The 21335-nt window shown below is 38.2% G+C and overlaps 1 protein-coding gene and 1 non-coding gene across 2 annotated transcripts in view; one reads left to right on the top strand and one right to left on the bottom strand.

The window, feature by feature from the left end:
- NPEPPS (aminopeptidase puromycin sensitive) overlaps window positions 1–21335 on the bottom strand; it is a 65478-nt gene that overhangs the window by 8545 nt on the left and 35598 nt on the right. The window contains exons 7-19 of the mRNA XM_037149896.2: window positions 20996–21092; window positions 20849–20882; window positions 19896–20010; window positions 17638–17802; window positions 16463–16567; window positions 15810–15870; window positions 13637–13746; window positions 11367–11430; window positions 8879–9018; window positions 6836–6970; window positions 5335–5554; window positions 2277–2419; window positions 1795–1851 (exon numbers count right to left, since the gene is read on the bottom strand). Of these exons, the coding sequence (XP_037005791.1) occupies window positions 1795–1851; window positions 2277–2419; window positions 5335–5554; window positions 6836–6970; window positions 8879–9018; window positions 11367–11430; window positions 13637–13746; window positions 15810–15870; window positions 16463–16567; window positions 17638–17802; window positions 19896–20010; window positions 20849–20882; window positions 20996–21092 (1446 nt within the window). The remainder of the gene's footprint in view (window positions 1–1794; window positions 1852–2276; window positions 2420–5334; window positions 5555–6835; window positions 6971–8878; window positions 9019–11366; window positions 11431–13636; window positions 13747–15809; window positions 15871–16462; window positions 16568–17637; window positions 17803–19895; window positions 20011–20848; window positions 20883–20995; window positions 21093–21335) is intronic.
- LOC119052671 (U6 spliceosomal RNA) lies at window positions 4204–4310 on the top strand. Its single transcript, XR_005083172.1, has one exon. It is a non-coding gene; the product is annotated as a U6 spliceosomal RNA (small nuclear RNA).

The following is a 21335-nucleotide window of genomic DNA, read 5'->3' as shown; positions in this document are numbered from 1 at the left end:
AAAAAGACTGAAGATATATAAACTTATAAGTAGAAATAAGAAGCAAAAAAATTGGATTATCTTTTATATTATACTGGAGGTATACATGAACAGGCATTATATGAGGTCTGTCCAGAAAGTATCCATCCACATCCTATGAAAAGTAGAGACAATGAAGAAGATACAAGAAACAAGAAACAGCCCTGGCTGGTGTAGCTCAGTGGACTGAGTGTGGGCCTGTGAACCAGAGAATCATGGTTTGGTTCCCAGTCAGGGCACATGCCTGGGTTGCAGGCCAGTTCCCAGCAGGCGACGCATGAGAGGCAACCATACATTGATATTTCTCTCCCTCTCTCCTTCCCTTCCCCTCTAAAGATAAATAAATTAAAAATCTTTTAAAAAAAGATACAAGAAACATTGTACATAGGACAATGATGCCTCAGTCCCCCTCCACACAGGCACCTTGGGAGCTTATAGTTCTCCCAGCATCTCTTCCACTGTTCAAAATACTCTGCAAAATCCCGTTGGAATCGCCATCAGCTGCCCATCGTATTTTCCTCAATCTCACTGATAGTCTGAGATGTTCTTCCCTTTCAAAGGTGATTTTAGTTTTTGGAAAAGCCATAAGTCACAGAATGCTAAATCTGGGCTGTAGCAGGGCTCAGTCAACTGGGTGATTTGATGTTTCATAAAAAAATGCTACATGAGATGTGATGCATGAGCAGGAGTGCCGTTGTGATGAAGCTGTCAATCACCAGGTGCTCACAGCTGTGGCCATTTTTACTGTATTGCCATCTCTTAACCCAGAATAACACTGAGGTAGTACTCCTTATTAATTGTTTGGCCCACAGGGACGTACTGGTGATGGACAACACCTTCTCAATCGAACAACGCATTACCATGGTCTTGATGTTGCTGTGACTTTGCTGTGCCTTCTTCGGGGGAGGAGAACCAGACAACTTCCACTGGGATGACTGGCTCTTTGTTTCCAGATCATAGTCGTGGACCCATGATTCACTTCCGGTTATCCCTCTTAAGGAATATAATTTATTGGTAGGGGTTTGAATCAAGTTATTAGCAACAGCAGCATGATGTTCATTTTGCTATGGTAGCAGAAGCTGCAGATCGAATTTTGCCATGACACATTTCATGTCAAGATCCTGTGTCAAAATCTTGGACACAGTAGGTTTTAGAATCTCCAGATCAGCTTCTAGTTCTCACACTGTCAGTCAATGACCTTTTTGATTGCAGCCCACACACATTCAACATTCTCAGGTGCTGTTTGTTGTAGGCCTTCCAGAACGTGGATTACTTTCAACAGATTCTTGACCATCTTTGAAGTGTCTGTGCCATTTTTATTTGCACTGTACTCATTGCATTGTCCCCAAAAGCTTTCTGAATCATTTGAATAGCTTCCGCAGACGAATGTTCAAGCTTAATGCAAAACATCCAAAATGTCTTGCTCAGTCCTTTTGAATGCGATGGCCACATAGTACACATACTCAACAACATCTACTGCCCCACTGATTAGTACAGTGAAGCCATCACTGTCCACACATGCGCATTCCAGTCCATTCTCCTTGGCTGCCAGGTTACATGGATGTCACGCAAACTATTCTCATTATACTAACAATGGACAGGCTTTTTCTGGACAGACCATGTATATTTCTCCCATAGTTTTTTAATATTTGGTGTCTGAAATATGCATACCTGCATATATTTCTTTTGCCAGGACTTTTTTAACCTCAGAAAGCTCATACTGTGTTAATCCAAGCTGAAAAGCAGAAAATGCAGGCCCTTTCCAACTTTACATACCTTCATCATAACGTCTAAGGTAGCACTGTCACCGTGCTTCAGGACCGTCAGATAGACCTGTAACAATACAGGAACAAGAAAGAAGGAACCTGATTAAATGTATCTGGTTTCAAATATTCTAGTGTTAAGAAAAGACAGAAAGCAAGTTTAAAAAATTGTAAATAGCTACATGGAGATGCTACATACAAACTGCGGCAAGGAGCTAAGAGCCCACATGAACCAGAAAGGCAGATGGCGTGTTTAAGTGACAGAGCATGCCAGCTTTCTCAAGGGAATGTGCACTGATAATTCCCTTTTAGCACCGTGATGTGGACAAGTGAGAAGCTGTCTACAAACCACCTACATGGAATACATTAAAACAGGGTCTAACACGATTTTTGGGTCAGTACGTAAGTCACTTTTAGTTACTGTTAAATACATTCTACACTATACAGAACAACGCAGTCACCTAAAAATCAAGGTAATTCATTATGAAAACCTACAGGACTCCTCAGATCAGCGGAGAGAATCTGTTTCCCTTCCACATGGTCCTTAAACCGACGGCGGGCTTCTTCTAACGTTGCCTTATGTCCTGCTTTTCCCAGTTTGCCCAGGACCAAGCCCCTCAGGAGTGCATCTAGATGACCTGATTGAGAAGTAAGAGAGATACACAGAACTACTTAAAAAGTCTATTTTTACAAATGATTAATAGACAAACAAAATGTGGCACTGTTTACCCATACAATGGGATATTATTTCAGCTATAAAAAATAATGAAGTGATATATGAAGCATGAATGAACCTTGAAAATATGCCATATTTTTACAAATTGCCACCTAGATATCTTAGAATTGTGTTATACCACGTCTGCAATCTAAAATAAACAGAATCAATTACCTTAGTACTTAAAAGAACACCTGATTTAAATTTATCAAATATTAAGAGTAAAATGAAGTGCTAAACAGACTAGACAAGGAAATAAATTGCTGACTTTGTCTATATCCATAAATTCTGACTATCTGAATTTAAAATTAAATGTTCACTCCATTTAGGTAATTACACCGTCTAGGTAATGAATCCATAATTAAGGATTATTTATGAAAGAACAGGCTTAGATCATGCAATTTTAATGCAAGATTCAGAGAAAGTCCACATACAGAATTAATAAATTATATAATAAACTGAAATCTTAGATCATTAAAATCAAAATCTGACAGATCTTTTACTCCAAAGATATGCAAATAGCCAATAAGCACATAAAAGATATTCAATATCACTGGTCAGCAGGGAAATACAAATCAAAACCACAATGAGGCATCACTTCACACCCAACAGGATGGCTAGCTAGCATAAGGAAAAGGACAGACAATAACAAGTGTTGACAAGGATGTGCAGAAATCAGAACCCTCACACACTGCTGGTGGGAATGTAAAATGGTGTGGCTACTGTGAAAAACAATCTGGCAAGTCCTAGAAGGGTTAAACACAGAGTTACCATAGGACCCAGCAATCCCACTCTTCAGTATATACCCAAGAGAAATGAAAGTATATGTCCACATAAAAACTTGTATACAAATGACCATAGCAACATTCATAATAGTCAAAAAGTAGAAATAATCCAACACCTATCAAATGATTAATAGACAAACAAAATGTGGCACTGTTTACCCATACAATGGGATATTATTTCAGCTATAAAAAATAACGAAGTGATATATGAAGCATGAATGAACCTTGAAAATATGCCAGATAAAAGAAGCCAGACACAAGTGGCCACAAAGGGTATGATTCCATTTATGTGGAATGCCTGGAATATGCAAACCCATGAGATAAGCCCTGACTGATGTGGCTCAGTGGGTTGGACATCATCCTGCAAAGCAAAAGGTTGCCAGTTCGATTCTAGGTCAGGGCACATGCCTGGGCAGAGGGCCAGGTGTGAGGGGCAACTTATCAATGTGCTTCTCTTGCACATCAATGGTTCTCTCCTTCTTTCTCCCTCCCTTCCCCTCTCTTTAAAGTAAATAAATAAAATCTTTAAAAAAAATACACAAGCTACAAAACACATTAGTGGGTTGCCTGGGACTGGGGTTACCAGAGAATGGGGAGTGACTGCCAAGTGGTATAAAGTTTCTTTTTTTTCTTTTAAATTATTTTATTGTTCAATTACAGCTGTCAGCATTTACCCCCCGCCACTCCACCCTCACCCTAGCCAAACCCATATATGGAGTTTCTTATGATGGTAAAGAAATTGTTCTGGAATCAGATGGTGGTAAAAGTTGTGCAACCTTCTGAACTTACTAAAAAACATTGAATGGAATTTTTAAAGGGTGCATTTTATGGTATATCTGTTATATCTCCAAAAACATTACACTAACACACAAATCCGATGGATATGCAATAGTGCAGTGGCCAAATAAGCTGTGGTATATCTGTGCTCACTTTGGCAGCACATACACTAAAACTGTAACAATTCAGAGATGATTCGCATGGGCCCTGCGTAAAGATAACATGCAAATTTGTGAAGCATTCCATATTTTTTAATGTTCTAAAATGTCAAGGCAGTTGCTTACATTTAACTGTGAAGAAATAAAAATTTTATCATTTTGCACTAAAAAAAAGTTGTGGTATATTCATACAATGAAATACTACAAGGCAATAAAAAGAAATGAACAACCTGGATCATACGGGGTGACAGAAGCCAGATATAAGAACAGAAAAAATATGCCCTGGCTGGTGTGGCTCAGTGGACTTAGTGCTGGCCTGCAAATCAAAGGGTTGCTGGTTTGATTTCTACTCAGGGCACATGCCGGGGTCATGGGCCAGGTCCCTGGTCGGGGTGTGTGTGCGAGAGGCAACCACACATTGATGTTTCTCTCTCTCTTTTTCCTTTCCCTTCCCCCTCTTTAAAAATAAATTTTTTTAAAGTATTTTTAAAAGAACAGAATAAATATGCTTCCATTTATATAAAATTCTAGAAGAGACAATATTAGTCTAGGGTAAAAGAAGTCCAAATAGTGTTTGCCTCCCAAGACTGGTCAAGAGGAAATACTACTTTTAGTTATTAGAAGATGGTAGAAAATAATTGTATTGATAGCCCTGAAGTCACCATTCTCAACCTTCTCTCACAGAGGAGAGAACACATGTAGGAGGCTAAATAACTTCCTAATTGAGAAAATTGGCCCCTGTGTCTCTCAACACCTTTATAAGTAGTATATGAAGTATTTATAGCAATAATAAATAAAATAATCCAAATTCCCTGTAGCTTCTCTTGACTATAAATGGGCCGTTGGAACTCATAAAGGACTTTTATGTCCACCATTTGTTTATGCACAAATTGTATTTGGCAATGAATACACACAACATAACCAGCACTGTTTTTATGTTGGTGACCCATGTAAATTCACAAGTAGGCATAAAAGACCTAAGTCTTAAATTCTAGCTAGCTGAATACATAGTAACATCTAGAAGATACAAAGATGATGCCACTGCTATTGTTAACCACAGGTGAGTAAAAAAGGACCAATTTCTGGTCAACGCTTTGCCCATTCAGTACATCCATTACCTTCTCCGGGTTTGGGGTCCCAGCCGAGTCTCTCCCCTATGGGTGAAAAGATATCTTTCACAAACTCCTGGATTTCCTCATAGAAGTCTGTGTGGGACAAGAGAGTTGAGAGAATCCCCAGGTTACAGCTCAGGTCGCTCCATACAGTATAATTGGGCTCATTCACAAAAGCCTCCATGACTTTTAGAACCTCTACAGTGCTAATGATTCCAGCTCGAGCCTGGGATAGGAAAAAATATAAATTAATCTAGTCTTCAAACAAAAACAAAATAAAAAGACACAAGCATGCATTCTTGTCATTATCTACTGCTACTTAGTCATCTCTTTGGTCTAAAGGAAATGAGTCTACGTAAGCTCAGAACATTAGACTTTTATAGAATAAAAACCCTGTATGACAGCATTTCTTATTTACTTTTTTTGCTATTTATAAAAGAGCCACTTAAAAATATGCTAAAATTCTACAAAGTTGGAAAGAATTTTAAAAATTAAAGATAATAGTTAACTTTCTATTTCTATTCAGTTTCAGGGGCCTTGGCTTTGTTTTTCTTTTGAAAATTTTCACACTTTTAGAAAAAGTTTCAAAATTATTTGGGGCTTTGGTTTTTGACAGAGGCTCTTTCAAAACTGGGTCTGCAAACTGTGTCAACTTGAGCCCGTCCTTCACTAACAGAACACGTACTGGGAAGGCACTACCAATTCAGAGTCTTTTCAGAATTAGCTAAGAGAGTTAGGAAAAAGAACTTCTGTTACAGCAGCCAACTGCACAAACACACCACTCTCCTGGGACAGGTTTCTTTCAGCAATGAGATCAGCAGATGTGAGGTTTTGTGCATCAATGCTAATCTGTGTTTATACAAAGGAGGAACCCAAGACCAGTTACTACAGAGGGGAGGGAAAACTTCAAGTCCAATTTAAAGGAACACTAGGAGGATCTGACAATTTTATCACAGTCAAAGACATCTAGAAATTATCTAACCTACGTTGGTGTCATAAAAATAATACTACCAACTGCTGCTTTAAATCTCCTCTGGAACAAAACCAAATATAAATAGAGTTCTAGAGCCAATGAGCTAGTATACTTGAGTAGTAATGGAATGTTAAAAAATTCTAGACTTTCTCAGCAGAATACAACCACTACTTTAGAAAAATATAAATCACTCTGAATCAATTAAGTATTTTTTAAAATCACATCAGTAGGGAAGTTGATTCAAGGCTCATACGGATTTCTATTGAAAAGAATTTCTGTGATACAAAGGGTAGTTTAAGTACAGTTGTAAAAAGCTGGCTTAGGAATAGTGAAATGGGGTATGTTTCTGGTAAATTATGTAGGTTCAATCTTGTCATTAATTAATAATTAGTCATTTGCTCTAATCCCAAAGGCATTCAGTCTTCAGAGGGAGAACTACAAGTATATTCTTCTAATTGTGTTTTGCTTGGACACTCCAAGAAAAACAAATCCCTTAATCAACAAAATCCATCATACTACTTGAGATAGGCTCACCAAGGAGAAGAGGTCATTCTGTAATCCAAGTCGATCCACAGGGGGCAGAGAAAGGTCACGAATGCCTGGTAATAAGCTCTCCAGCATGGCCGAGCTATACTGGGTCCGATAAAACCCAACCGTTCCCAGGTTTAACTGAAAAGATATCCGATATGCATTATTAAAACAACTGCATGTACTTTTTTAGTCAATCTTTTGAAGGTGTGAAAGGAGCTTTGGCTTTAGTCTATCTGGATGAAAACAAAGATCACATATACCAAGAGACAGGGGTTAAAATGAAACAACACATGAAGACAGAAATCAGTTATCACAAATGAATACAGAGGCAAAAGAAAACAGAAACTTGACATGGCAGGGGCCTGAGTGAGGGACGGTAGGAAGAACATTACGAGGACAGAAGAAGTAATATGGGCAAGTTTCTACTTCTAACCTCAGCAGACTGTTTTACAGAAAACATTTACTACATGTAAAAACACTCAGACAATCTCTGAGGAAGACTAAGCCTTTACAAACATTGATCTATTGAGCCCAGAGCCTCAAAAAGAATTACATGGACTTACGAGACAGTTCGTACGATTTTTGAAAGGAATCATTCTCTTTGACTGATTCATTCATTCTTACTGACTCATTCTCTTTGATTGCCAACAATCAAAAACTTGTATGCCAACAATCAAAAATTTGTGTGTAAATACATTTGTGACAGTATTTACATACAAAATATTGTAATGGTAAATAATAGTATAAAATACAAATATTTTACTATTTACATATAAATAGTAAACATCATCCCACAATTCTAAAATAACTTATTTTACTGATTACCTTTATTTTTTAAATAAAGATTTTATTTATTTATCTTTAGAGGGGAAGGGAAGGAGCAGGGGAGAGAAATATCAATGTATGGTTGCCTCTCATGTGTCCCCTGCTAGGAACTGGCCTACAACCCAGGCATGTGTCCTGACTGGGAATCGAACTGTGGTTGATGGTTTGCAGGCCCGTGCTCAAACCACTGAGCTACACCGGCCAGGGCCTGGTTACCTTTATTTTTTTACTGTAGGCATAATGCCTTTATTTACCTAAATACGATCATAGTATATATCACTTTTCCTCCGAAAATGTTCATATTGCTCTTTAATCTTTCAGATTATAATTTCAAGTGGAACTACAGTATTCCACTGAGTGTATTTAAAAAATTAAAACAAGCCCTGGCTGGTGTGGTTCAGTGGATGGAGTGCTGGCCCGTGAACCCAAGGATCATCGGTTCGATTTCCGGTTGGGGCACATGCCTGGGTGACGGACGGGTCCCAGCTGGTGTTTCTCTCGCATACTGGTGCTTCTTTCCCTCTCTTTCTCCTTCCCTCCCCGTTTCTGAAAATAAATAAAATCTTTAAGAAAAATTTAAAACAGAAGGAGAAATGGCTCTTTACAGAAAAGCACAGAAGTCCAGCCAATGTGTAATTCCTATTAAGAAGGTATTAACAGGGAAAAAAGTCTGTAGTAGATACTTTCATTATGAAAAGTACAGAGTACAGCATACTGAAAAATAATATTTACCAACTGCTGTTTTTGTAAAATTGTTTTACAACACCAGCTAAAGGAATTTCACATTTCAGTGACACAAACTGGTTATTATACGTCTGCTCTCACTTGATTACAGTCGTACACATACGATGATAACACATCATTTGAAGTTAACATGTCATTACAATGACAGGACGGTTTGAAACTGCGAGCCTACAAGTGTTCTGGTTGATGTGACTTTACACGTAGTCGACTGCTTCTCTTTAATCCTACCCCTTTGTACCTGCTCATCTACCACTCTCTTACCTGACAGAAAGGCAAATATGTAGGAATACTGTTGGACAATACTGTTGGAAAACTGGCCCCAAATTTCACACAAAAAAGTTCAGAAATGTTTTTCTTTGCCACATCCTAATCTAAACTGAAGCAGAATTTAGAACTAGCCATAAAATGCATAAAAGAAGTGAGAGAAATAAATCAATGTAGGTAAGATAAAAATGGCCATGCCATTTCCGGACTCACCTTCACCCACTGGTCTGGTTTGACATTCTTCAACACCACATTCATCTCTGGCTTGTCCATTAGAATTTTCAGTTTGGCATGGTTGGGATCTTCACTAGTGGAGATTGTGATAGGGACCATCCACTGGGGACAGTCTTCTCCTTAAACAAGAGAAGAATAAATAGAAAACTTGAAAAATAATTTCTCACTGTAAAAATTATAAAGTAAGGTTGAGACAGAACTGGTATTCTATGCATGTGCTTGAGTCTAACTATTAAGCCAACAGCTCATTTTGTTTTTAACAAAAAAACATTAAAATTTTTTTCTCATCCAAGCACATGCTGAGAGAAGGAGGGAAACAAAATAGGAGAGGGAGACAGAGAGGGACAGGGGAGAGAGAGACACCAATGTGAGGGACAACTATCAGTCAGCTGCCTCTCGTACGTGCCCCAACTGGGGATGGAAGCCAAAACCTAGGCAGGTGCCCTGATGGAAACTGAGCCCACAACCCTTCAGTTTATGAGACAATGCTCCAACCAACTGGACTACACTGGCCAGGGCAACTGCTCATTTTTAATGGTCTAAAACCTCTTTCAGTTGACCTGAATAATACTGGTGAAAAGGAAGAGAGAAGAACAAAATCACAACAGTCCAATAAAACCAACAGTTTACTTACTTACAGGATAACAAGCACAGTGGCTTTCATTTAATTGTCATTTTCCCTTTACAGAGCAGTACAGACAGTAGTGACTTTAATGTTTTAAACAAACTGTGAGTGGGTGAAAGCCCTCACATAGCACTTAAAACAAATACTAAGATGCAGTCTTAATAAGTGCAGACACTACTGCAACACTAGAGGTTGGTTTTCATTTTTCTGAGAGATGGATACACACTGTTGGGTCTCATCATGAACAAGTCACATCTAAAGGCAAAAGGTAAAGGACACTCTCTTAGGTATCAGACAACAAAACTGACTTTGCATTAAGATGCTAAATAAGAGAGTCACTACCTAGTAGTACATTAAAGGAAATATATATTTTTAAAGACTTTATTTATTTAGTTTTAGAGAGGGGAAAGGAGGCAAAAAGAGAGAGAGAGAAACATCAGTGTGGGGCTACCTCTCAAGTGCCCCCAACTGGGGACCTGGCCTGAAACCCAGGCACATGCCCTGACTGGTGACCCTTTGGTTTGCAGGCTGGTGCCTAATCCACTGAGCCACACCAGCCAGGGCTAAAGGAAGTATTTTAATAAGTTATATAGCTTAATGCTACCAAGCTAAGCCACAAATTAAAATTTCCTCTTCACACTTGAATATTTCAGGTTTTAACACTGCCTATATTGGCCACAGAGTATTAGAAAAACCTGCAAAACCTGTCAGTCCTACAATGCAGATTGGAGGTATAAGGCAGAAAATGGCAACTGTGATATTTAGGGATTTATTTGGATAACATACCTGTCACCTAACTTATCAGGCATATTTATTAAAAGAGTAATTCTCAATGCTAAGGAAGGTTTTAAGAGTAGAAGGCTGTACCTCTTATTAGTAGGGCACATCACATTTTGGTGGGTGAAACATGAAAATGCGTTGGTGATCCTAATATACAGGTCCCCCTGTTGAGACCTGCTGTTTTATTTATTTATTTAAAGATTTGTTTATTTTTACAAAGAGGGGAAGGGAGGGAGAAAGAGAGGGAGAGAAACACTGATTGGTTGCCTCTCGCAGTCCCCCAACTGTGGACCTGGCCTGCAACCCAAGCATGTGCCCTGACTGGGAATCGGATTGGTGACCCTTTAGTTCACAGGCCAGTGCTCAATCAACAGAGCCACACCAGCCAGAGCAACACTTTATTTTTTGGTTTTTCAATTAATCTTTAATTTTCTAGGTAAAAGAGTCTAATGATATGTAGAAATATTGAAAAAAGAAAAGCAGAGGAATCCTACTATTTTGTTCGAATTCCTATACTTCAGTTTGTTAGAGAATTAACTCAAGGTGACTTTGAGTAATGTAACTAATCTACCTATGCCTCAGCTCCCTCATTTGTAAAGTGGAAATAATCTTATCTACCTAATAGGGTTGCTGAGAATATAAAATAAGGGTCAATTATAGTGCTTAGCACATAATAATACACCTAAATAATCACTGGGCTTCATTTGTTTACTTACTCACTATGCCCAAGAATTTAAAAAAATAATTAGCCACCCACACAAATGTGTATCAAGTCTCCTTTTAGGGATTAAGGCTGTAGACATCACTTCTTGGGCGTTCCTATCCTTTAGACACAGGGACTCAGAATTTCAAAAATCTGAGAATACGACAACAACATTACAAATACTTCATGAATCTCCTTTCTTGATTTTTCTGGATACCATTTTTATTCTCATACCACTTCCTTGTTTTTATTTAGTTGTAAAAATGGATAATTATTTCCTATGAGTTGCAACACTACTGTGTGCCATCCAAACACATTGATTAGCTGCCACAGCGTATGGTCCGCTGCCATTTGCTTACCAGCGTATGGTCCGCTGGCACAGAACTTCCTCTGGGACAACTTGAGTAACCTGTCCTCTTCTTCCTAAGATGCAAAACAAAGGGTATTGTAGGATAAGTTTTTTTTTTCATTTTTGGAGAGAGCAACATTTCTGTGACAAAGGAGAAGGTAAAACCAGTGTAATCAAACATCTCATGAGTATATAAAATGCAATGGTGATAAAGATGATGATGCTAGAGAATAGTGAAAATTCACTGTTTCTTATTTAGGCTTCAAAATAACCACAGTCTAAATAAAAGAGAAAGTTCTATGTAATATGAGCCCTGAGAAAGTATATGTAGCCAGATAAGAGCTCTAAGGATTCAAGTTTTCAAGGGGATACATCACAAAATAATATGACAGCAAGTTATTTTAGATTAGCATGTGGACTCAATATTCAGAATTCAAATTTTTAGAATGATTTATAAACATGAAGGAAGCACACACCTTGTTTTCCAAGGAGGAGCTTTGCAGTGAAGCAAAAAAGTGGGAGGAAAAAACAGACTGCAAAAAAAGGAAAAGCCAGGAGCAACAAAGACAAGTACGTATTTCTTAAAGTACGTCAACAAAGTGCAGTCATTTATTTCATTTACACCCCAGAACATTTATCTCTTATTTTTAAAGGTTCTACTTATGTATATTTAGAGAGAGGGGAAGGTAGGGAGAAAGAGAGGAAGAGAAACATCCATGTGTGGTTGCCTCTCACGCACCCCACTATGGGGACCTGGCTGGCAACACAGGCACATGCCCTAACTGGGAATTGAACCAGCGACCCTTCGGTTGGCAGGCTGGCACTCAATCTACTGAGCTGCACCAGCCAGGGCTTACACCTGAGAACATTTTAAATAACACAGGATATAACTAATTTAATACCACCTAAATCAAAGTTAAATTGGGGCAATGACCTTTATGGCTAAACTGACTACTAAAGACAGAATTGAAAAACTAAAAAATTTGAATGAGAAAGCAACAGCCACTTGGATGCCATAGAGAAGCAACTAATGAAATTAAATAATACATCATTGATTGGGTGGCTCAGTGCACTGAGCACTGGCCAGCAAACCAAAGGGTTGCCAGTTCGATTCTTAGTCAGGGCACATGCCTGGGTTGCAGGCCAGGTCCCTGGTAGGGGACACATGAGAGACAACCACACATTGATGTTCCTCTCCCTCTCTTTCTCCCACCCTTCCCCTCTATCTGAAAATAAATAATTAAAATCTTAAAAAAAAATCAAAATAGCCCCGGCTGGTGTGGCTCTGGATTGAGCGCCGTCCTGTGAAGCAGTGTTGCAGGTTGGATTCCCAGTCAAGGCACATGCCTGGGTTGCAAACCAAGTTCCCAGTAGGGGATGCGCTAGAGGCAACCACGCATTGATGTTTCTGTCCCTCTCTTCCTCCCTTCCCCTCTCTCTAAAAGTAAATAAATAAAATCTTTAAAAAATAATCAAAATATTTTGTTACAGATCTCTCCTATGTTTAAATGAATTAAGAGTTATAGACAGGGTTTTTATTATAATGAAAAAGGAGAATAAATTTGGCTATGCTTGTAGTAAAAACAAAAAACAACAGAGTAAATAAAGCCTTGGACATAGTTTGATATAAAGTTAACTGAATCTCAAAAATATTGGGAGGAAGTACAATATTAAGAGGCCTCTGTTCTCTGTGTTCTGCTTGGGAAAAAAAAGGCCTAATAGCTTTTTTGTGTAATTATTAGATAGTTTAATAGTTTTGAGGTGTCCATAGTTTTTGAAGGAATAAAATCTCCAGAGGTGAAAGGAACAATCATCTTTGTATGTTATTATTAAAACAGTAAGATAAAATGAAAACTACTTGTCCATATAGAATGTCAGTGTCAAGTATGATCAGGTATCTCTTATGAAAGACTAGTCCAAAATGGAGAAAGAAGACTGGAAAGAAACAGAATGGTCATAGTGGTCAGTCACTAAACGTACTGATATTCTTCTTCCACCAAATGGGACTGACTGCACTCCCTGAACTGCCTTTTCGAATGTCTGCTGCAGTCGCTGAGAGGTCCTCCAATGTGTGTACTTCGATATAAAATACAACCGTGCTTAGGTGTAAGGCGTGGCTCTGGAAGGTTAACTTACACTGCAATGTCCCCTGTGAGTTTGGCTGCATTTTGATAGCACAGGGCTGGTTTAAATGTCACCCAGAATTGCGAATCTGATACCACTGACTGAATTTCATTTAATACAACATCAGACAAATCGAGGGACTTTTTATAAGTTTACCTGTTCTGCTTCCACATAAATGAGGGGAAATCCCATTTGTTTGGTCCAGGTACTCATCACTGCTGCTATAGGTTTACCACTAGCACTTTCTAAACTTTCCCAGAGATCCTCTAGGAGATAAACATAAACAATGAAAATATAAATATTTACATTTTTATTTTCCTAAAAAACAAACAAACAAATTTTATGTAACTCTTGACACTGTTGCTGACCAACTCTTTGGTTCTTTCACATTCAGGAAACAATCAGTGGGCAAATGTCCTCCTTGCCTCCCCAGTAAGTTAACTTTTTACAAAAACTGGTCTTATAGTCTAAGATGTGATTAATTGTTCCAATTTATTAAAAATTAAAAATTACGATAAACAAAAGACAAACAGGTGGGTTTGAACAAGAGCAAACAGAACCCAACAAATGGAAACATATTCAAGATCACTGCTAAACAATCATTCACAGACATGAAGTCATTATACCCATTAACATAGATACAAAAAGCTGAAGACAGAGGATACATGCATGGGAGTAATGGGCAATGAGCCTATGAAAGTAGGCAGGGCCGGCCTGTTAAAGACCTGTACGGCCTACAAAGAGGTACTGACTTTATCATGAAGGAAATGTGGCATCCCAAGTATTTTAATCAGTAGGGTGATGCATTCAGATATTCACTTAAGAAAACAAAATCCTTGCTGGCCTCAGAATGAGAGATGAAATTGAAGCGAGTGGGGGAGGCAAGTAGTGAGTTAAGAGGCAACTGCAGAGTTCAGTGAGGAGATCATGAAGGCATGAATTCAGGTAAACACAGTGAGAATAGAAAGAGAACATTGTATAAAAATGAAGGATGATAACTCAAGTGTATCTGAACTGCCAATTACCTTTCATAAACCAGAAAACAAACCAAAAATAGTTACACGGTAGGCCCTGCTTTCAAATGTGGCCTACGAACTAGCAGCAGTGGCTTCACCTGGGAGCTTCGGGGCTCATCCTAGACCCACTGAATTAGAAACATTTTAATAGATCCCATGTGGTATGTCCATAACAGTTTAACAAGCACGAGGCCATAATCAATAAAACATTTTCGAAAAGAAGCACAAGGTTATTTCCTCATATACTATATACAGACACACCTTGGAGATATTGCAGGTTCTGTTCCAGACCACCACAATAAAGCAAGTATCTCAGTAAAGTGGAGCCACAAATGTATTGTTTATTGTTTAAGCATATTAAATGTTTATGATACACTATAAAGTGTGAAATAGCATTATGTCTAAAAATGTACATATCTTAGTTAAAAAAATACTTTATTGCTAAAAACATTAGCCATCCCCTGAGCCTATTTGTAAAACGGCGCTGACAGACCTGCCCGGCGCAGTGCCGACGTAAACCTTAGTGTGTAAAAACACAGTGTCTGTGAGGTGCAGAAACGAGGTACACCTGCACAGGAATGCCAAGGACGCACAGAACGTGCAAGAGCACATTTTTCTGTAGCCCTTGTTTAAGGGACAGAATGTCTAGTTCATAAACTAAATTGGAAATTTATGGGGGGAGGGGTGTCAAGGTTATATCATGTCCTTAGGAGACACTGTATTTTTAAATCACAGGTCACAAACAGGAACAGCCTATGGCCAGGACTATGAACTTCTGTCATTCTACTAGAAACTAATGACATTACATAAATCTTGTTTTTTTTTAAACTATTTCTGTTCACTAAAAGAACTTAAAACAATGACTCTGGCTCTTTTTCATATCCAATCAACTCTTAAGCCTTTATTCATCCTTTTGAATAAACTATAGCACACCATATGCTAAAAATTTTAAGACTTGACTTTATTGAAACTGAAGTTCCACAGTTCACTTTTAAAAACAGTTAATTTGCAGCAATTTTAATGCTGTAATAATTAATTTAGGGCCATAAAACCAATGAATCACCGAAAAGAACCAGCTCTGGTGTGATAAACAGAACTGTCAGATCTTCAGGTGGAGAAACACGGAGCCATGGAAAGCAGACGACAGCAGGATGACAAAAAGGATAATGGGCCCCGATTTAACAAATGGCATCAAATAAGTCAACTTTGTTTCCCATCCATCACAAAGAAAATTAAACAGAAGAAAATGAAAACGCCCCCCTCTCCATACCGTGCCAGCCCTTCCATTTCTACCTCAAACCATTACAGATTACCTGTGGCGGCATTCTTCTGCTGGAACTTGGTTAAATACATGTTCATTCCTTTCTTAAAGTCCTGAGAAAACACAATTTTTTAAATCCAGGAAGGTCAGGCCTCAGAATTTATAGTATATTTACATATCAATACTCCAATGTTACTTTACTCAAATTTTTCAGTATCGGAGTTACTGAAATACGTGCCTACTGCCTTCAAGAATGCATACTGTGCCTTCTGCTCACTCCCAAACATGTCTGTACACCATTCATCTAAGAGATCACACAAGTCAATATTAAAAAAAGAATAAAGAGCTGGTGTAGCTCAGTGGACTGAGCATGGGCCTGTGAACCAAAGGATCCAGGTTTGATTCCCAGTCAGGGCACATGCCTGGGTTGCAGGCCAGTTCCCAGCAGGGGACACATGAGAGGCAACCATACATTGATATTTCTCTCCCTCTCTCCTTCCCTTCCCCTCTAAAGATAAATAAATAAAATCTTAAAAAAAAAAAAAAAAAGAATAAAGATAAGCCAGAGCACTGTAACATTTTTTTAGATTGTAGGAAAAAAATCACTCACTCAGGAACTTAATTTAAATAAAATCTGACAATCTTCCATGCAAAATGTTATGATTTTACCATAAAAGAATGGAAGACTTAAAACTGCCGTTTTACCTTATCCCCAATGTAGTCATGGAGCATTCGGATGACAGATGCACCTTTGCTGTATGATATGGCATCAAATATCTCATCAACTTCAGAAGGATGTCCCACACTGACCTGGAAGACAGTGTGATAAAAGGTTACAAGAGGGAGCAGACATTCTGTGATACTGAGTTACACAAAAAGCTTTCTATCCTGACTGCTGTGGCTTGGTGGGTGGGGAGTCATTCACAAACCTAAAGGTCACCAATTCGATCATGCTTGGGTTTCGGGCCAGGCTCCCGGCTGGGGGTGTGGAAGAGGCAACCAACCAATGTTTCTCTTGCACATCGATGTTTCTCTCCCTTTCTCCATCCCCTTCCTCTCTCTAAAAGTAAATAAATAAGCCCTGGCTGGTGTGGCTCAGTGGATTGAGTGCCTGCCTCTGAAACAAAGGGTCGCTGGTGCAATTCCCAGTTAAGGTATGTGCCTGAGTTGCAGAATAGTCCCCGCATTTGGGGGTGTGTAAGAGGCAACCAATCGATATAGCTCTCACATGTTGATGTTTCTCTTTCTCTTTCCTTTCTCCTCTCTCTAAAAAGTAAACTGCCCTGGCCCTGTGAACCAAAGCTCAGTCCCATCTTGGCTCTGTTTTGCTGGGAGGCAAGTCACTACAGATCTGGGTGGTGGTAGTGGTGGTGGTGGTGGTGAGTGGGGGTGGGGGTGGGGAAGGCAGGAATGGAAAACCTGTGCTTTCTTGTAGTACTTGTAATGGCTTACAATTATACAGGACCTTGGTTAAATATGTCAAGGTAGACTACAAATCTTAGTTTTTGGGAGGCAAAATTTATATATATAAAATAACAGAAATAACAATAAGCTAAGTAAAAGAATTAAAAAACAGACAATGGAATGATAATGTTCCCCTATGCATATTACCCAATAGGTATGGTTCTGTTCAATAAAAATGCATTTAGTGAATGCTATGGGTAGATAATACTTGCCTCTACAAAGATCAATTTTTTATACTGCCTACCTTAGGAAAAAAACATATAATCGGACCAGTTTTGCTAGATTTTCAAGACTGGAAATATAAACCATAAAAACAGCTGCAATCACCCATGCAACTTTCAGAGTCCTAAGTACAATATCTCCATGACAAATTATTTCATTAAAAATGAGAGCAAATGGTGGACATTGTGGCTCACTTCAATGGGATGGCTGTTATCTAAGGCGTCAAGCTCCTGGGCACGGGTATAATCAGCAGAAACAAACTGAGTCCAGATATCATACTCCGGGAAGCAGTGATCTACGCACAGATATTCAATCCAGGATGCAAAGCCTTCATTTAACCAAAGATGCGTCCACCATTCCTAAAAAAAAGAGAGAAATAAGTAAAAAAAAAAAAATGCTTGTCATTCCACTAATTTGAAAAATTCACATATCCCTTCCATTATTACTCTAAAACTACAACTTAATGAACTAAAATTCTAGACAATTAGTAAGTAATTCACATCTCTGAACAAAAGAGATACATAAAAGAGATTCCAAGCAAGGCCAGTGATATTAGCACTATGCCCCAGCAACATTTCAAAACATTAAGAAGTAACATCTTACTACCAAAGGGAGAAGAGGAGGAAGGAGGGGAGAGTGGTGGGGAAGCCCTCGGACGGAAAAGGGGAAGAGAGTGGGTGAATATAGGCTTTTTCCCCTATGTTATTTCCTATATTGTCATATAAAATTTAGTTTAATAAAGATTTCTCTTAAAAAAACAAACAAAAACCCAAGTTACAAAGCTTACAAGGACCAAACAAGGAAAACTGGAAGCTATTTCTACAATGTCAGAGAGAAATCACAGATACCTGGAAAAGCGGTACTGCTAATGTAAGGATCTGGTGAAATGAACAGAAGTGCCATGGCAGTAAGCAGTTCAGTAATGAATGGTATTTCAGAATTAATAGTGGACAAAAATTGCAATGGGTCACAGATAAAATCAACCAAAAAAACCCCCAGCTTTTTATAAAAAGATTTCAAACTAATTTTCATTGAAGCTGATTAAATCTCTTATAAAAAGAAAGCAATATATGAATCCCAAGGTAAATGCTAAAGGACTAATGCAGTGGCAAAAAACAAAAAGGCATTTTAAAATTCTGAACAGAGAAAGAATTTCCAACATTAAGTAATAAATGGCTATCTGACCAAGTGCTTCATGCACTAGTAACCGCCAGAAGACAGCTGGTTGGTTCAAAGCCAATCATTCTCCAACCTGTCTCTAAGCCCTTGAGTTTTACTTAATAAAATCATTGACATCTGCTAACTAAAATGTTCTTTAAAAGCAATATAATAGCACATACATTTCCCCTACTAACAGTTATTACTGCTAATTTCAAAAATAAAATCATAAAAAATAAAGTCCACTGAAAGCTAAGCAAAAAAAAAATTGTTTAATAGCAACGAACTTGAGGCATTAGTTAGAAGAGAACATTTCTGTACATATCTGAATACAGGTACTAGAATACTTAATTCCACATAAAATCATATACCAAAAAAATGTTTCCACCCCTAAGTAAAATGTTAAACATCCAATGCAAAAGGGAAGCATGTGCTTTCAAGGGCTGCTTTCCCTTACAAACTCTCTCAAACATGTCGCAGTTGCTACACACCTTACTTTCTTGCTTGTTTCTGTGACATATGGTCTCAACTACACCCAACTAAGCCACACTAGTCAGGGCTTAAAGGATTTCAATGGGACAATAGAAATTTTACTGAACTTTAAAGCACTTCTGCAGTTTGCTTTCATTTCTATCAAATTACAACATAACATTTCAGGCAATGAAAAAAAAACTGACCCCTAAAAACATTTCAACCTAATCAAATATCAGTGTATTATTTACCAGGCTACTTTTCAGCTAGTGAACTGCATAATAAATAAGGCTCAGGGAACTACAGTTGACCTGGAATCGCACTGCATGGAATCTCCACCTAAGAGGAATCTCCACCTAAGAGGAATCTCATTCTCTCACCCATATTAGTATAGTGACTTCCCCTACTAGCAGGTAAATTCTAGAACAGCTGAGGAAGTATTTTCTCTTGAAAAAAGACTGTCCAGTCCTGGCTGGTATAGCTCAGTGGATTGAGCGCAGGCTGTGAACCAAAGGGTTGCGGGCCAGATTCCCAGTGGGGGCCATGTGAGAGGCAACCACACACTGATGTTTCTCTCCCTCTCTTTCTCCTTCCCCTCTCTCTAAAAAATAAATAAAAAGGAAAAAAAGACTGTCTATATACTCTTGATCAACACAGAAATTATGATAAACACTTTTCAATGTGGACCTTTTGAAATAAAGTTTTTCTATAGTTTACTTTTCTTTGGCACAATGTTCTAGGCAACCCTGAAAAACTATGTAGCCAAAATAATGTGCAGCAGAATGGAGATAAATATATTTGAGCACTTAAAAATATTAAATACCATAGTAACAAGATTTCCAAACCATTGATGGGCGAGTTCATGTCCCACAACCAGAGCAACCCACTGGCGTGATGAAGAGCAGGAGTTTTTTGAATCAATAAGCAATGCGGTCTCCCTGTGTTAAAAAAAAAATTAAACAATAAAAGTATTGCAATAAAAGCATGTACAAGTGGGGGAGGGAGATTCAAACAGTAAATAAGATGCTCAGGTTAGGCTTTAGAGATGTCATTTCCTTAGAGTATGCAGGATCAAAAAAGTTCCAGAAGATTCAAGACTGCGTCAGGAGAATGCATACAGCAGAAGATAAAATTGTGACCCAAGTGTAATGATCAGTTTGTTGATAGGGCAGCTGCCTGAAATTTTAGAAGAACTCTGTCTGAGGGACTTGGGATTATTGTGCTAGATAGAGGAGACAGTTCTTCCATTAAAAGAACAGGAGTGCCACGTTGGGGGAAGATGCATTCCACAGTCCCAAAAAGAACACTGAGCAGGTTGTCTAAAACTTAGCTCATCGCAGAAGGCAACTGAAAGTAGAAGGCAAAAACTTGTTTACAGACCCTGCTTCAAAAATTATACAGCCCACATGTTTATATTGTGGTGACAGACATGTAAAAACTTGGCTAGAAAATATTAAATCAGGGAAGGTTTTTCACACTGGATAAGTAACTATGTAACTACTGGGAGGAAGAGAAGGCACCAAAATGAGAAACTGAGCCAAAAATATATCTAAAAATGTTACTAATGCCAGATGCTCACTTTAAAGTCTTACACTCTCAGACAGTATAGCACCAGAGGGTGTTCATCTGCATTCTTGAAATATGCACAGCAGTGAGGGAGGTAGGAAAATTTATGGTAGATCATAAAGCAGAAGATACTCAACTGTGATTAGGAGTGAAGCTCTTATGAAATCAGTGATTGAAAAGATAAGGCAGGGTAATGCATCATTAACATACCTATAAGTAACAAGGCCCCAGTTCTCCATGGCACCTTCATAAAATAAATATAAACATTTATTGATATATATACACACTTCTTCCTCAAAAATCACAAAATTCAAAAAAAGTTATTACAATTCAGCAATAAAATGAAATTTACTTTACCAGCTGCAAAGTCTGCAATAGCAATGAGATCAATTTTAGGTAGAGGATAAGGAACATTGAAGTAGTCCTTATAAAAAGGCAGGGTTTTAGCAGCAACCTATAAAAGTATAAACAAAAGAACCATCTGATAAGTATTTTATTGTAATTCATATAGAAATCCACAAAGGAATCCTGTTGCAAGCTAAAGTATCTCAAGTTACTAGAAACCAAACCCAGGGAGCCCTACATCCAAAGACTGCCTTAGTCCCAAACTTTGTATATGTTGGCCAAACTTTAATCTACTTATAGCTCAGTATGAAAAATACAATTACAGATTTTCCCATTCACTCTCTGGGTAAAT

Source organism: Artibeus jamaicensis, unplaced genomic scaffold (assembly GCF_021234435.1).
Source record: "Artibeus jamaicensis isolate MK-2021 breed Jamaican fruit bat unplaced genomic scaffold, CSHL_Jam_final contig_1998, whole genome shotgun sequence".
Classification (NCBI taxonomy): domain Eukaryota; kingdom Metazoa; phylum Chordata; class Mammalia; order Chiroptera; family Phyllostomidae; genus Artibeus; species Artibeus jamaicensis.
The sequence above is the reverse complement of the archived record's forward strand: the minus strand, read 5'-3'. Positions and strand labels throughout refer to the sequence as shown.